At 43.9% G+C, this 15,736-nt stretch overlaps 1 protein-coding gene across 1 annotated transcript in view; it reads right to left on the minus strand.

Annotated features, from left to right (window-relative positions):
* LOC124595076 (single Ig IL-1-related receptor-like) overlaps positions 1-15,736 on the minus strand; it is a 354,541-nt gene that overhangs the window by 23,350 nt on the left and 315,455 nt on the right. The window contains exon 2 of the mRNA XM_047133657.1: positions 396-577. Within this exon, the coding sequence (XP_046989613.1) occupies positions 396-577 (182 nt within the window). The remainder of the gene's footprint in view (positions 1-395; positions 578-15,736) is intronic.

Below are 15,736 nucleotides of genomic sequence, written 5' to 3' on the forward strand. Positions count from 1 at the left end.
TAAACAGTGCAACCTTCGATTTCCCTTTAATCGTCTCAGAATATAGTTGTTCATACCAGTCGTCGAACAGTGTTGTGTTTTAACGTTGAGTGGCTCCCCTTATTCGCTTGCATATTTCGATGGATAATTTCAGGCAAGCCAGCAGCAGTGTGGAGCAGAAGAGCACGACCGCCGCGGGATTACCAGGTACATGGTGTGGACAGGGCGCACGGTCAAGAAAAGCGAAACGACAACCAGTATAAAAGGTCCCCCACACCCATTCGTACTCCCGGGCGTGTTACAACTGTATTGTTTTATTGCTGACTTGTTTGAGTCAACCTCTATCAAAGGTGGACCGAATCGTATTAATTTCTGTGTCCTCAGTGTTGAGAGTAGCGAGTTTGAGGAGTACTCACCGACCACCTTGAGCTCGACGCGGTGCTCCAGCGTGGTGGACTCGTTGCGCACGCGGCACGAGTAGCTGCCACCGTCGGTGTCCTGCGACGCCTGCGTGTAGATGGTCTGGTTGCCCGACTCCGGGTACAGGATCAGGCTGGACGTGCTCGCCGGCCACGGGTACGGCTTCCCGTCCTTGTACCTGCAACAGCGAGGGGCGTCCTGCATTTAGCTACACGTACAGGGAGCTCGACGAAAATACAGGGATTAGCGTTACTTTCGTAACCAAGTTCATCACCGTCAAATGAAATGTCAGTAGAGTTTATTCACTGATCCCTATACCATCAGGATGTAGATCTCTGATCTCAGAGCATGGAACTTTCTTATCATCTGTATAGTCTGCCACGTTGTAGTGAGGAAAAAAAAAAAAAAAAAAAAAAAAAAAAAAAAAAAAAAAAAAAAAAAAAAAAACCACCGGTGTATACGTCATAAAGAATTCTTTACTTATTTCTGGCTTTAACCCTTATATCAGTACGCGATGTAATAGGATGATGTGGGAGCAGAATCCAAAAGTATTTTCATTTTGCCTTCTCGTGGCATTTCATGGCAACCACGTTGTAATTAGGCAAGAAACGAAATACGAGCAACCTTGGCTGGCACCTTTAGACAGCTAAAGTTCGACGTCCAGATGATACACACTCACTGAATTTATTTCTTTTTTTTAACATGGAATACAAATTGTGATGTGTCGGGAGGCATCAGTGAAATTAAGCATAATCTTTGAAGTAAGTCACTGAATTTTCTTTTAATCTCTTCTGAAAATAATCATCTATTCCTTGCTCATCTGTCTATTATGATTATCTAAGACGTGCAACAAATGCTCTCAACTACACTCTCGCCATTAACATTGCTACACCAAGAAGAAATGCAGATGATAAACGGGTATTCATTCGATAACTATATTGTTCTAGAACTGACATGTGATTACATTTTCACGCAATTTGGGTGCATAGATCTTGAGAAAACAGTACCCAGAACTACCACCTCTGGCCGTAATAAAGGCCTTGATACGCCTGGGCATTGAGTCAAACAGAGCTTGGATGGCGTGTACAGGTACAGCTGCCCATGCAGCTTCAACACGATGCCACAATTCATCAACAGTAGTGACTGGCGTATTGTGACGAGCCAGTTGCTCGGCCACCATTGACCAGACTTTTTCAATTGGTGAGAGATCTGGAGAATGTGGTGGCCAGGGCAGCAGTCGAACATTTTCTGTATCCAGAAAGGCCCGTACAGGACCTGTAACATGCGGTCGTGCATTATCCTGCTGAAATGTAGGGTTTCGCAGGGATCGAATGAAGGGTAGAGCCGCGGGTCGTAACACATCTGAAATGTAACGTCCACTGTTCAAAGTGCCGTCAGCGAGAACAAGAGGTCACCGAGACGTGTAACCAATGGCACCCCATATCATCACGCCGGGTGATACGCCAGTGTGGCGATGACGAATACACGCTTCCAATGTGCGTTCACCGCGATGTCGCCAAACACGGATGCGACCATCATGATGCTGTAAACAGAAATTGGATTCATCCGAAAAAATAACGTTTTGCCATTCTTGCACCCAGGTTCGTCGTTGAGTACATCATCGCAGGCGCTCCTGTCTGTCGTGCAGCGTCAAGGGTAACCGCAGCCATGGTCTCCAAGCTGATAGTCCATGCTGCTGCAAACGTCGACGAACTGTTCGTGCAGATGGTTGTTGTCTTGCAAACGTCGACATCTGTTGACTCAGGGATCGAGACGTGGCTGCACGATCCGTTACAGCCATGCGGGTAAGATGCCTGTCATCTCGACTGCTAGTGATACGAGGCCATTGGGATCCAGCACGGCGTTCCGTATTACCCTCCTGAACCCACCGATTCCGTATTCTGCTGACAGTCATTGGATCTCGACCAACGCGAGCAGCAATGTTGCAATACGGTAAACCGCAATCGCGATAGGCTACAATTCGACCTTTATCAAAGTCGGAAACGTGATGGTACGCATTTCTCCTCCTTACACGAGGCATCACAACAACGTTTCACCAGGCAACGCCGGTCAACTGCTGTTTGTGTATGAGAAATCGGTTGGAAACTTTCCTCATGTCAGCACGTTGTAGGTGTCGCCACCGGCGCCTACCTTGTGTGAATGCTCTTAAAAGCTAATCATTTGCATATCACAGCATCTTCTTCCTGTCGGTTAAATCTCGAGTCGGTAGCACGTCATCTTGGTGGTGTAGCAATTTTAATGGCCAGTATTGTATAAAAAGTACCAATATATGGAGTTGATAAAGAGTCATGTGAGAAAGATGGTAAATATAAGAGACGATGATAAAAGTTTCCGGCCGGCCGAAGTGGCCGTGCGGTTAAAGGCGCTGCAGTCTGGAACCGCAAGAACGCTACGGTCGCAGGTTCGAATCCTGCCTCGGGCATGGATGTGTGTGGTGTCCTTAGGTTAGTTAGGTTTAAGTAGTTCTAAGTTCTAGGGGACTGATGACCACAGCAGTAGAGTCCCATAGTGCTCAGAGCCATTTGAACCATAAAGTTTCCGTCTGAGAGCGTTGCTCCGACGTATATGTATCCCAGTGCGACCCTGAGGCGTGTCTATAAGCACCGATATGTAGGTAAGGGCTTAGTGTGGCCCACGAAGGGGAAATATTTCGACTGTCCTTTATAAAACGCACTGTAAGTAGCACAGACAGTAATGCGACTTGTTTGGGCAAAAGAAATCTAATCAAATTGTGTCTTGTATAAGATGTGATTTCTTTGTTCAAGTGTGTGTGAAATCTTATGGGACTTAACTGCTGAGGTCATCAGTCCCTAAGCTTACACACTACTTAACGTAAATTATCCTAAGGACGAACACACACACACCCATGCCCGAGGGAGGACTCGAACCTCCGCCGGGGCCAGCCGCAGAGTCCATGACTGCAGCGTCCGAGAGTGCTCGGCTAATCCTGCGCGGCTGTAATTTCTTTCCAGTTTTTCTTACAAAGAGTGGAAAATAAGAGAAGCTGCATTATCTAAAAGATGATTCTTCATTTAAAAGATGATTCTACCGTCTATGATGGTGTTTCCGACTTAGGCCTTTTTACTTAAACAGAGAAAAATTATACTGCCTCTTTCGTGTCTTAACTGCAGTCTTTTTCTTCTTAGCGTGTCGATGAAAACCACTTAAATGAAGCGTAACGCCTTGAAACGTCCCCTTAGAAAAATTAATGAATTACTGTGCTGATAAACCTCTTACATTATTTGATTTTCAAACAGCTGAGCAGAACTGAACGTACTCAGGCATTCCTCTCTTTACCTATTCTGATCAACACTAAACTGACATAGAATATTTTTAGCGCAACGCAATCTGACTTTCAATAATCCCTACAAAAGAATGGCCCTGACTAACATTCACCTATACCTTTCACAAATCACTTACGTCACAAAAATCTTTGTTACTCGAACTACTGCAATACAGCGAGCGCCACTACTGCCAGCTAAATAAAAGATTCAAACTACTGATAGGCATAGTTAGCAAATGAAAGATTTTGATAAAGAACAATGTATTTACCTTAATAGTGTTCAAAAGTCATAATATATATATATATCAGTTCATGACATCCAGTCTTACAAATTTACTGTCTCTGATGGACACACGTCCAGATCATCCGCTCTCAAAATTCCGCCATCTCTCTCCCCACATCCACCGCTGCTGGGGGCTCACCTCCAACTGCGCAAGGCTACGCGCTGTTAACAGCCAACTGCCCAACACTACAATAGCAAATTCCAACAATGCCACCCAGCCACGGACTGCACACAGCACAGCCAGTGGTTTTCATACAGAGCGCTACGTGGCGTTACCAATATAAAAACCTAAACAGGCTACTTACAGCCTCAGCAAGGCGCACGGCTGATGGGCATAAGGATACCAGATCCTCTTGCGTCACGGTGACTGGGCATGCGGGGTAAACGTGACACTGAAGGAAACGCCTCATCGCCGCTCAGCGCCACACGCACAGGACACATCTTGGTTATCGCAGAGCCCCTATTTTAACATGTCAGTTTTACTTCCGCCAGTTCACAAGCGAAGACGATTAACCGATCTCCATGTAGGCCATGGCAACATTAACTGCAGTAATAAATCATTTGTACATCAGTTCGGGGGGCCGATTCCGTAGCCGAGTGGTTAACGCGATAGGTACTACTGCGGGACACCCGGGTGCGGTTCCCAACACTGCCAAGGAAAACTTGGAGGAAGGACAGAACCGCGGTACACTCGACCTCGTGATGCCAGTAGAGATGGGGGATGCACTCTTGAACTAATTCATAGAGTTGAATCTTTCAAAGGAGTGAACAATCAGTGATTCAGAAAAAAAGAACGGTAGCTCCAAACGTTTCCCACGGCAGAGAGAGAGAGAGAGAGAGAGAGAGAGACACGGAGCATATCAGCGGCGCCTCTGGTGGTCACAGCACAGTGCACGCCACACAATACAGCCAGCGCCGGCCTCTGCCCTGCTTCTACCTTGGCTGCCTCCATTGTGCAGTGCCCCATTGGATTTAGTGTTTCACATATGCCGTGCCTTCTCTGTGCGTCGTCTGCCGCGCGCAGTGTCTGGCGCAGCTTGACTTCGCATCGCACTCTGTCGGCGATCGTTTCAGTCGCACGTCCTGCCCTCTGGGCAGTTGATGCGAGCAACAGGACAGAGAGCCACCTAGCGGATAACATAGGAACTACTTGCAACAACGTGCTCGCAAGAGAACAGACGATTTGTCTCGGAGCGGGTGAGTTCACCGCTCCCCCCACCCTCGAAACTCGCCCGCTCAACGCTCACCCCACCGTCTCGACTCTAGCCAGAGCGTTGAGCAAAGCGACTCAGGTGTCACTCTGGTCTCTGCGGTCTCGGCTCACGCAGTAATACAGCTCGCGGCTCGACCTGCTCGACTCAGCGGCTCTGCATCGGAGTTCGTCTCTACTGGATATTGTTCTTCGTAGTAATACCGCTACGTATATTACATTATTATGTTATGTATACATCATTTGTTTTTATTTTATTTTTATTTGTTTAAACTGATTAGATTAGGTTCCTGACGACTCCTCTTACTACAGGATTTTTATTATGGACACTCGAATTTACGCTTTAATTGCGAGCGAGCCGATAAACGTATCGCAAAATGTGATACACCAATATTTTCCTTGTTTTATTCTGCGTAAGGCTATATGCAGCACTTTCGTTTTACAGTCAAATTTATAGTTTTTTTCTTATTCTGGTACGGATTTTGCGATTTTAGGCGTCTTCGGAAGGAAACGTTCACTTTAAAAATATATGGCTTGCGATGTATTTGTATGAGGTTAATGAAATTTTAATACATTGTAGCCAAATATATTGTTAATGTAAATCTCAAGTTACAACATTTTCCGATCACCCAAAAAACCACGATAGTGCAAAATAAATCAATAATCAAAAACTTTGTCATATCGTGGAAATTTCAATAAACAATACAAAATTCTTACTCTTTATCTGTGTTACTTCAAAATAGGATCAAATAAGATCAAAATACAGGTATAGTACTGGAATAAACCAAGTTTAAAGGGCAATGTGCCTTCCATTTATTTTCTATTGTAAATGAGTGGTGAGTCATGAAAAAGAGCTAATTCATTTCAGGGAGTGAACAGTTCTGATCCGATCTCTGAAAAGAACAGTTTTGCCCATCTCTAGATGCCAGGCGGGTGCCAGGTTGAGATTAATTGGGAGAGTCTTTACAAAATGTAGTCCATCAACAAAAGAGGAAGCTTACAAAACACTCGTTCGAGCTATACTTGAGTATTGCTCATCAGTGTGGGATCCGTACCAGATCGGGTTGACAGAGGAGATAGAGAAGATCCAAAGAAAAGCGGCGCGTTTCGTCACAGGGTTGTTTGGTAAGCGTGATAGCGTTACGGAGATGTTTAGCAAACTCAAGTGGCAGACTCTGCAAGAGAGGCGGTCTGCATCGCGGTGTAGCTTGCTGTCCAGGTCTGTGTCTTGCTGCTGCACAGGCAACTGCATTGAACGCCGCCAACATGCCTTACAGGAGATATCGACCACGTCGTCGCACAACAGTCTACAAAAATATAGAAAACATCGAACTAACAACCACATCAGGAGACAAGAAGAATCGAATTCCTGTGAAGAGTGTTGCAGCCCACGCCCTCGTCGATGGACCATGTGTGTTTCTTGGATGTTCTCTTAATTTCAGCCTCGATATAAACGACACATTCTCACATGGAAATGGATGGTTCACTGTCGCCATAGTGAGAGGTGGTAGTGGAGTTTCTAGTGTACCTGGACTTGAAAGTTTTAATGATAGAGATGTAATTGCCTATCGTACTTATCATATGTTTGAAATTGCTAATAAAGACTTTGATAAATCTGCGTATGACTCTACGTCTCCACTTGTATTGTATACACGTAAAAAAAGAAAACTCAATCCTAATGAGTCTGTATTTGTTTGGATAAAAGGTAAAGGTGTATGTGAATATGTAAAATTTGTTGGCGATTGTACTCTTATATTTTCATAAATAAAGATCTGTAGCGTCAGCCACTAACCGGACAAGGGTATATCTAGAACCGGGGGCTCAAGGATGCAACAGTTTGGTTATGTAATCACTCTGACGCATGGCCTTGGCGGGTGCGTTTCTGGATGAGGTATCGAATATATTGCTTCCCCCTACTTATACCTCCCGAGGAGATCTCGAATGTAAAATTAGAGAGATTCGAGCGCGCACGGAGGCTTTTCGGCAGTCGTTCTTCCCGCGAACCATACGCGACTGGAACAAGAAAGGGAGGTAATGCAGTGGCACGTAAAGTGCCCTCCGCCACACACCGTTGGGTGGCTTGCGGAGTATAAATGTAGATGTAGATGCCAACTGAAGAGCTACCTGATTGAAAAGTAGCGCCTCCAAGGTGTGAACGTGGACACCGCCAAATACTGCGATGTACTAACCCCATGCTCCTCAGTACCGCATCCGATGGTGAATGGCTGCTGAACATGACACGGCGGTTGGTCGAATGTCGCGCGATCTTCACGGCCTGATCACCGGGCTTCCGTATACGGACGCCGCGATATCATGATATGAGTTTTTGAAAATACACCAAAGACGTTGTTCCTGCTATTTGGCAGCGCAGCGTAGTTCGTTTGTTTCCAGTGCTGTAATGTGACGGAGCATTCTGAGAGTTTTAACTTAACGCCCTTGGACTGCCCCGGCTAATGGTTTACTCGCGCTTTCGTTGGGCACGGAGGGCAGTGAGCGAAGAGCTGCAGTGTGCTAGTGGCCGGAGGCGCTCTCATCTCTCCGGCAGCAGGCGAGGTGATGGCGCTTAATTAGAGGGCGCAGGGAGGAGGAGGGGCAGGGGCCAGGCCACACGTCGCTCATTAGGCCTGCGGCCACCGCCCCCTCTCTTCGAGGAAGCGGCGCTTGCCCCCGCCTTCCTCCGACGGAGGGCTCACTTCTGCATCTCGCAGCCATGTCCAGCATAGGCATCTCCCCGCACGGTACCTGCTGCTTCATAGTGGTCGCAACATTCGTGGCGGCTAGCGTCCAGGGCTCACATTGCGTCCTCTGCCACACAAGCGACTCGTAGTGAAATTGCATGTGTGCCATTTCTCTGGCGCGTTGCGTATCCGGCACTGTCGATGGCGACTTGTATTTCTGTTTCCGTCTGGCCGTTCCGTTTTGTGATGTGGCAGCAGTCTGATATTTTTATGTGTGCTTGTTAAGTTGCTAGCAATTGCTTTTAGCTTTGTGCTTACTTATTTTTATTTAAATTGCTGGGCATTGTCATTTGCCTGTTCTTTTACCTTTATTTATTTGTAGTGTCAATTAAGCCTAATTCGATGTCCAAGATGATAGCAACTGATTTTAGCCTCGTGTGGACTTAATCCTATTTAAATTCTTGGGCATTGCCATTTGCTTGTTCTTTTACTCTTATTTATTTGTTGTGCCAGTTAGCCCTAAGATGATGCCAGACCTAGGTATCTTTCAATCTTATTTTGGCTACTAGCGCTCAGATGCAATATTGCGGGCCTATCCCGGATTTTGTCATTAATTGAGATCCTTTTATACTGTATTTTTAGTAGTAGCTTTCGCAAGTGCACTTGCATATAGTATTTATTACGTGCCCCCCCCCCCCCTCTCTTCCTCCTTCGTGTAAACTGATTTTGGTAAGATTGCTAGGTGGCCTGTGTTCTTTTATTACCTATGTAAGTTTGCCCGCTGCCGCAGTCGTAACATGTTTTCACCGGCACGCGGCCCATGTTGGCTAGAGTTTGATGTGGTCTGCGCTGTTGAAATCAGCAGACTTTATTATTTCAGCTAGTCATGTACGTGTTGTTGTGTTAAGGGTTTTAGTGCATTTTTAATTGAGATACCTTTTGGATATTTTATCACTCTTTTAAAGAAGGTATAGGAAGGAGAAACTTCGACTGAAAATTTAATTGTAAATTATACATTTGTGCTCCACATTATAAAATTTAACTGTATTAGGTGAATTTATTTAGTTAAATGCGCAATGATTATTTGTTAATGTATCAAATTGTAAACAATTGGTTTGGCAGTGATTCAAACGACACAAATAAGTTTCTCCGTTCACCTGTGGCATATAACATTTTTATTACCTCATATTGTAAGCAGTTTGATTTCTTTGTGTCACTGTAATTTGTAAGCCACAGTGTAATTTATTACAATTAATTAATTGTTTTGGGGAAATAAACCTTGAATTGTATGTCCCCTTTTCATTAACCGAGTCCCATCTAAATCGTCCGCTCAGCGTGCTTGTGGAATATCGTTTCAGTTATGAGATTGGATTTGTGATTTCCTTTCAGAGAGGTCACAGTTCGTAGTAATTGACGGAAAGTCATCGATAAAACAGAAGTGACGTCTCGCGTTCGCCAAGGTAGTGTTATACGCCCTTATCTATATAAACGATTTGGGAGACAATCTGAGCAGCCGTCTTCCGTTGATTGCAGTCGTTTATCGACTAATAAAGTCATCAGAAGATCAAAACAAACTGCAAAACGATTTAGAAGAAATATCGGAATGGTGCGAAAAGTGGCAGTTGACCCTGAATAACGAAAAGTGTGAGGTCATCCACATGAGTGCTAAATGGAACTCGTTACACTTCGGTTACACGATAAGTCAGTCTAATCTAAAAGCCGCAAATTCAACTAAATACCTAGGTATTACAACTACGAACAACTTAAATTGAAAGGAATATATAGAAAATGTTGTGGGGAAGGCTAACCAAAGATTGCGTTTTACTGGCAGGACACTTAGACAATGTAACAGACCTACTAAGGAGACTGCCTACACTACGCTTGTCCGTCCTCTTTTAGAATACTGCTGCGCGGTGTGGGATCCTTACCAGATAGGACTGACGGAGTACATCGAAAATGTTCGAAGAAAGGCAGCACTTTTTGTATTATCGCGAAATATGGGAGAGAGAGTCACAGAAATGATACAGGATTTGGACTGGAAATCGTTAAAAGAAAGGCGGTCTTCGTTGCGACGCAATCTCCTCACGAAATTTCAATCACCAACTTCCTTCTCCGAATGCGAAAATATTTCGTTGACATCGACCTACATAGGGAGCAACGATCACCCCGACAGAATAGGGGCAATCAGAGCTCGCGCCAACCTTGTGTGAATGCTCTGAAAAGCTAATCATTTGCATATCACAGCATCTTGTTCCTGTCGGTTAAATTTCGCGTCTGTAGCACGTCACCTTCGTGGTGTAGCAATTTTAATGGCCAGTCGTGTATATTAGCTTGACTGCAGATGATGGAGTACACCTGCCACTTACTCGGAGGCAGCGAAGCGAGCTGCGGGAATGCACTGCGTCGCTAGGAGTTGTGGATTTGTGGCTGGACGCTGGCTCTGGTTTTCCACCGTGTTGGCGCTCGCCTCGGCGCTGAGCGGCCGCGCCTGTAGTGACGTCGGCAGGCGCGCGGCACTCTCGCGCCACTTTCCGCCTCTTCCCACGGTTCCGTATTCAGCTGCGAATACTCGCCCTCCTCGTCTTTTTCTTCTCATTTTGAGTGGAGGCGCATTTAGAAAAGAAAGGCCCCACTTGCAGCAGGCAGCGCCGCGCTTTGCGAGACAATACTGCGCGCGGAACGAGAGCGCGCTGCCGAGCCGCCACACTTCTTTTATATATGTTTTATATTCTTCGCTGAATACTCTCAAAGGCGGTGTCCTACTTTTATTAATGACAGTTTTCAATGCTTCGGTGTATTTTCTCAGTCGAAAAGAGACTGTTACAGAAAATTGTAACAGGAGCGTTCTATAATTACGGCGCAGTCACTTTTCTGTAAATAAAATAACAGGGCTCTCAGGATGTGGAGATACAGCAAATCTTAAAAAGTAAGGCGGTTGCCACTGCAGACATGGTAATCGTGTTCAGAACTATCGCGTGCCTCGCAATAAATGCAAAATCTCTGTTCCTTGTAATGAGACTTACCTCCTCAGAACTTTCGCATGTTAACTGAAATTTTCGATACCCTATAAACGCTGACCACAATTTGGTTAATTTTCTTACTTACATTATATATTTCTCATCTGCAGTTGTTTCTGAATATGTCCGACTAGCAAAAAACTAATTTCCTGACAACATAATTATTATTATTCGTATCGATCCATTTCTAATATCAATCTTGTACCACGAAAATTAATAATCACAATTGCTAACTTCAGTGATTTAAAAAAAATGTATAGTACAGATAATGCTGTCATGCTTCAGTTTTGATGCACACAAAATTGCTATCTTTATTCATAATTTTTCTAATTTTACCATCGATAATGAAGTCGATTTTATAAAATAACAGAAAGAAAATAACAGAAAGTTGTTATTTTTCATATTATCAGAATTAATTAAGGCTATAAATATTCACTTAAATAATTATTCTCAGAAAACAATACACAAATTCAGGCCACTGGTTTTGCGTGTCTTTCGCTCGACTGTGGTGAACACGTAGATGTAACACGTGCTGCTTTAGTAAAATGTGTTTCTCAAGCATTTTCTACAAATCGAAACTCGAAAGTTTTACGAATGTTATACGAGAGAGAGAGAGCGCGCGCAGCCGACTAACACGGCAGAGTAGAAGTCAGTTCGTAACGCATTCGAGTCTCCTCAGATTTTCCCCCTAACCTTCCACCAAACAGTTATATTGTTACAACTAATCACGTTTCTTCAAAAAGGAATAATGATAATTATTATTATAGCCATAGCTAGACATTCTTGGCCTCAACAAGGAATTATGGTGAAATGATCATTTATTTATCGAAACACTGATGCGTGTATTGCAGTGACGTCATAACGTTCTATATCTACTTCGAATAAAGTACATTGCATTTGTACTGGTTCTGGAGAATCAACAGAAAGCCGGTGCGTCACCTACTCGTGGAAGAGGCAGCGGATTTTCTGCTTTCGCACCTGCTGCGTTTCAGATCGTTTCTTTTCGACACTAGAACCGATCGAGTTGTTAGTCAACAGCCCATAACCGCTAGACACGCTCGTTCGATTCTGTACACTGGAAAGACACGTTTACTGTGTTTTTGATGTGGAGCTTTTAGCAGGATATACAACGGCGTTTGAAAATTTACCATACGATTCTTTGATGAATATCAGAAAAGAAACATTAAACCCCTGATTATTTAAAGAATCTAATTCCCATGTATAAAAAAACTTCAGTCGTCTGACAACTCAGTTAATGTGTTAAATACTTGACACTAAGCATGTAACCTGGAGGAAGTTTCGTAAAGGTTTGTAATTACGCTTACAGTTGGTTGCAAGTCGCTAAGTGCTCTCATCCTCAAATACTGAGTGAATAAACGTCAAGTATTTTCGCGTCGTCTCTTATGTTCCCTCAAGACAAACACGCATTCTTTAACTGTTATACTTGTCTTATTATGTTAAACTTATTACGACAGCATCTTCAATTTTTAAATCCGATCGATAACTACGTGAAATGTTGAAAATCAAATTTTTGTTGCCCCTGCAAGCCTTTAGATAGGGAACTTCTACTGTTACTGGGTTCCGGGATAGTCTCTTAGTAGTATATAGGTGACGAGATTTCTAGTCTGCCGCGTTCAGCCCGATTCAAATACGTCAACGGAACGGAACGTCAGCCGACGTCACCATCAATCGTTGGTGTGTCCACATCAGACGGGACATTAACAGGATGTAACTTGCTTAGGCCAGTACGGAGAACCGGAAGTGACGTTATAAAGTACCATCTGTAATATAAAAGGCTGAATATACTATCAAAGCTAAGGAACTACCAATGATAAAAGTGTATTGACGCTCAAAATAAAATTCATAACGAATGTTCTTGGCAAAGATTGTACGGTACATTGCTGAGAAATGAAACAACAGGTTCAAATGGTTCAAATTGCTCTGAGCACTATGGGACTTAACTTCTGAGGTCATCAGTCCCCCAGAACTTAGAACTACTTAAACCTAACTAACCTAAGGACATCACACACATCCATGCCCGAGGCAGGATTCGAACCTGCGACCGTAGCGGTCGTGCGGTTCCAGACTGTAGCGCCTAGAACCGCTCGGCCACCCCGGCCGGCAAACAACAGTGAAATTGTCTCTAAAATTTCAAAACACCAACATTTATTTGCTTGACAAAATACTACATGTAAACACATCAAAAACTATTTTGAAGACAATACAGGATCATTCATAAGTACCCTCAGAATTCTGGAGAACGACTGCACGAAAATTACACAATCTATGTTCGATGTCTACCTGAAATAACGAAGCACAGACGGAACGGCAGGAGGCATCATTATCAGTGGACGGCATATAGAACGTGTCGGGAGGACGTGGAAAACACTACAGTCGTTGTCGTACTGCGGAAACGGAGAGGTTTATCTGCCGTCCAAAAGGACATGATCATTGGCTTTCGGGTCAAGGGTGGAAACATTTTCGAAACGGCCAACATTTAAAACTGTTCACGTGCTGCCGTGATTAAAGCATACCATGCATGACAAAATTGTGCTAAGGCAACTGTGGTCCACGACGGGCCATCGATGACACGGGTGGTCGACGGGTGGATGAACAGTCGTGCAACTGTCGAGCAACTGACCCTCTAGATGAACCAAGGGGCTACTAAGTGTATCTCCTTAACGACAGTTCAGCGAACGCTGCTGCGTATAGATTTACACAGTAGTCGCCTGATTCATGCACCAATGCTGACTGCTGTTCATAGGCGTCGAAGGCAACTGGGCGTCCACTGAGTGGCGAAAGGTGGCCTTCTCAGGCGAATCGCTTTTTATGCTCCGTCAGACGGATGGCCACGGGCTTGTACGGCGCGAAACGTGTGAAAGAACAACGATCGTCGGAAGGGTCCAGGCCGGATCAGCACAAAGATCTATCTATCCTTGGCGATCATATTCGGACTTTGGACATGTGGTCACATTAATCTGACTGGATAGTGTATACGAGACATACTAAAAAGAGAGCTGTACAGTGGACAGTGCGCGTCTTCAAGTTTCTATTCGTATTACGCGTCGTAGCATAATAGCAGAGCGCACCACTAGGGGCCAGGCCTGTCAGAACACCCAGCCAAATCATCCACTCCGTGTGGTTGCGTCGAACTATTTCGCCCTGCTGATAGGCAACCAAATAAACATGTTTCCAAAGCTGGCTGCTGTGTCGCCTCCCAAGGGCAGCAGCACGCTGAATGAACTGACGCACGAACTGACATTTTCCGCATCACAAAACACGCCCACATTGACTACCGGCGATGCGATGTGACGTGACTTTAAAATTTGAAGAGGAGCTCTGTCGACTGATGTGTGTCTAGTTTCTGTATTTCTTGTAGTTTTCAGGCAGTCGTCTTCTGAAAGCCTGGAGGTACTTATGGATTATCATGTACATAGATCCTTTCAACCTTTTCCATCGCTTCTAAGTATCAAATAATGCCAAAGTCAGCATTTATCTCCTCCACTATTCAAAAAAGCTCTGTTTACTGTAAACTGTTTCACGAATTTATTATCTTATTTATGCACTGTGCAGACGTTTTTCCGGGCATTGTAAACCCTATTTTTCGCTTTCAGTTATCTAGCCTCTTCCGTAGAAGAACACTCATGGAAAAAATATCCAATTTGTCACGAGAACATTTTCCATGCATAGTGAAGACAAATCACACAGTGACAACAAGACAAAGAACGTGAACTTGCAGAGAGGCTCTATCCAATGATATGTGTCTGTTTTGTAGTTTTCATGCAGTCATCTTCTAAAATCCCTGGAGTTACGTATGAATTACCTTTCCTGGAAAAACACTCGTGGAAAAAATATCCAAGTCGTGAGGGGAACATTTGCATTGCGTCGTGAAACAAAGCACACAATAAAGTGAAGACTAAGAAAACACAAAAGCATGACATCCGTTACTACCACACGAATGGGTGCGTCTAGAATAGGTTAAGTTCCGTTGTTAGCAGATGGCGACACTGGTCCCACACCAACATCAAAGTCAAAACTTTCTTACACGAGAACCTTAATGTCGATGTCCCGTTCCGTTACGTAAACAGCGTATGTGAATTTGAAATGCATTGTGGAATGTTTTTGATGTCCCGCTCCATTCTGTCAAGTGTGAATCAACATTTAGTCTACAATTTACTGTGCGAATACAGGTTGATTTCCTTACGACCGACAGGGCATAAGATTTTAAAGAATGTATGTAGCAAATCGTTATACCTGTCACATACGTGACGGACAATTACTTATTACACAGAAATAATTTATAGGTGATAGGTATATTGCGACGTATATCGACCGGAAATATAAAGACGTTCGTTAACAAAAAGCGGTTTAGTTCATTTCAGTTTATTAGCTTGTTTAGCTATTATTAGCAGCAAAATTGTTTCGACTGTCTACAGTAAACTATGTGTGAATAAAGCCAGTCTAGGATTCTGTGAACTCTCATACGAAACTTTCTGAAAATGGATTAGTGGCGGAAATACTACTCTTCAGTAAGACATTCTGTGGTGAATGTAACTGCAACTCATATATACATATAAACCTTGATCATGAATATTTTAAATAGGCCAGCAACGTCAGTTGCGAATGCCACTTAAAATACATACATGTTTATAAGCAGTAACTTTATTTATGATTCTACACGCTTTTCACAGGTGAGTTCAGCTAAAATTAATGTATCATAGACGTTGGTTTTATGAGTATGAGTTTTCGTGTCCATTGTAGCGCTGCCTTTCTGTGTTCACATGCTGCTTTTCATAATTGTGCACACAGAACATGCTTCGCCTAACACAAACTTACGATATACGA

Source organism: Schistocerca americana, chromosome 2 (genome assembly GCF_021461395.2).
Source record: "Schistocerca americana isolate TAMUIC-IGC-003095 chromosome 2, iqSchAmer2.1, whole genome shotgun sequence".
Taxonomy (NCBI): domain Eukaryota; kingdom Metazoa; phylum Arthropoda; class Insecta; order Orthoptera; family Acrididae; genus Schistocerca; species Schistocerca americana.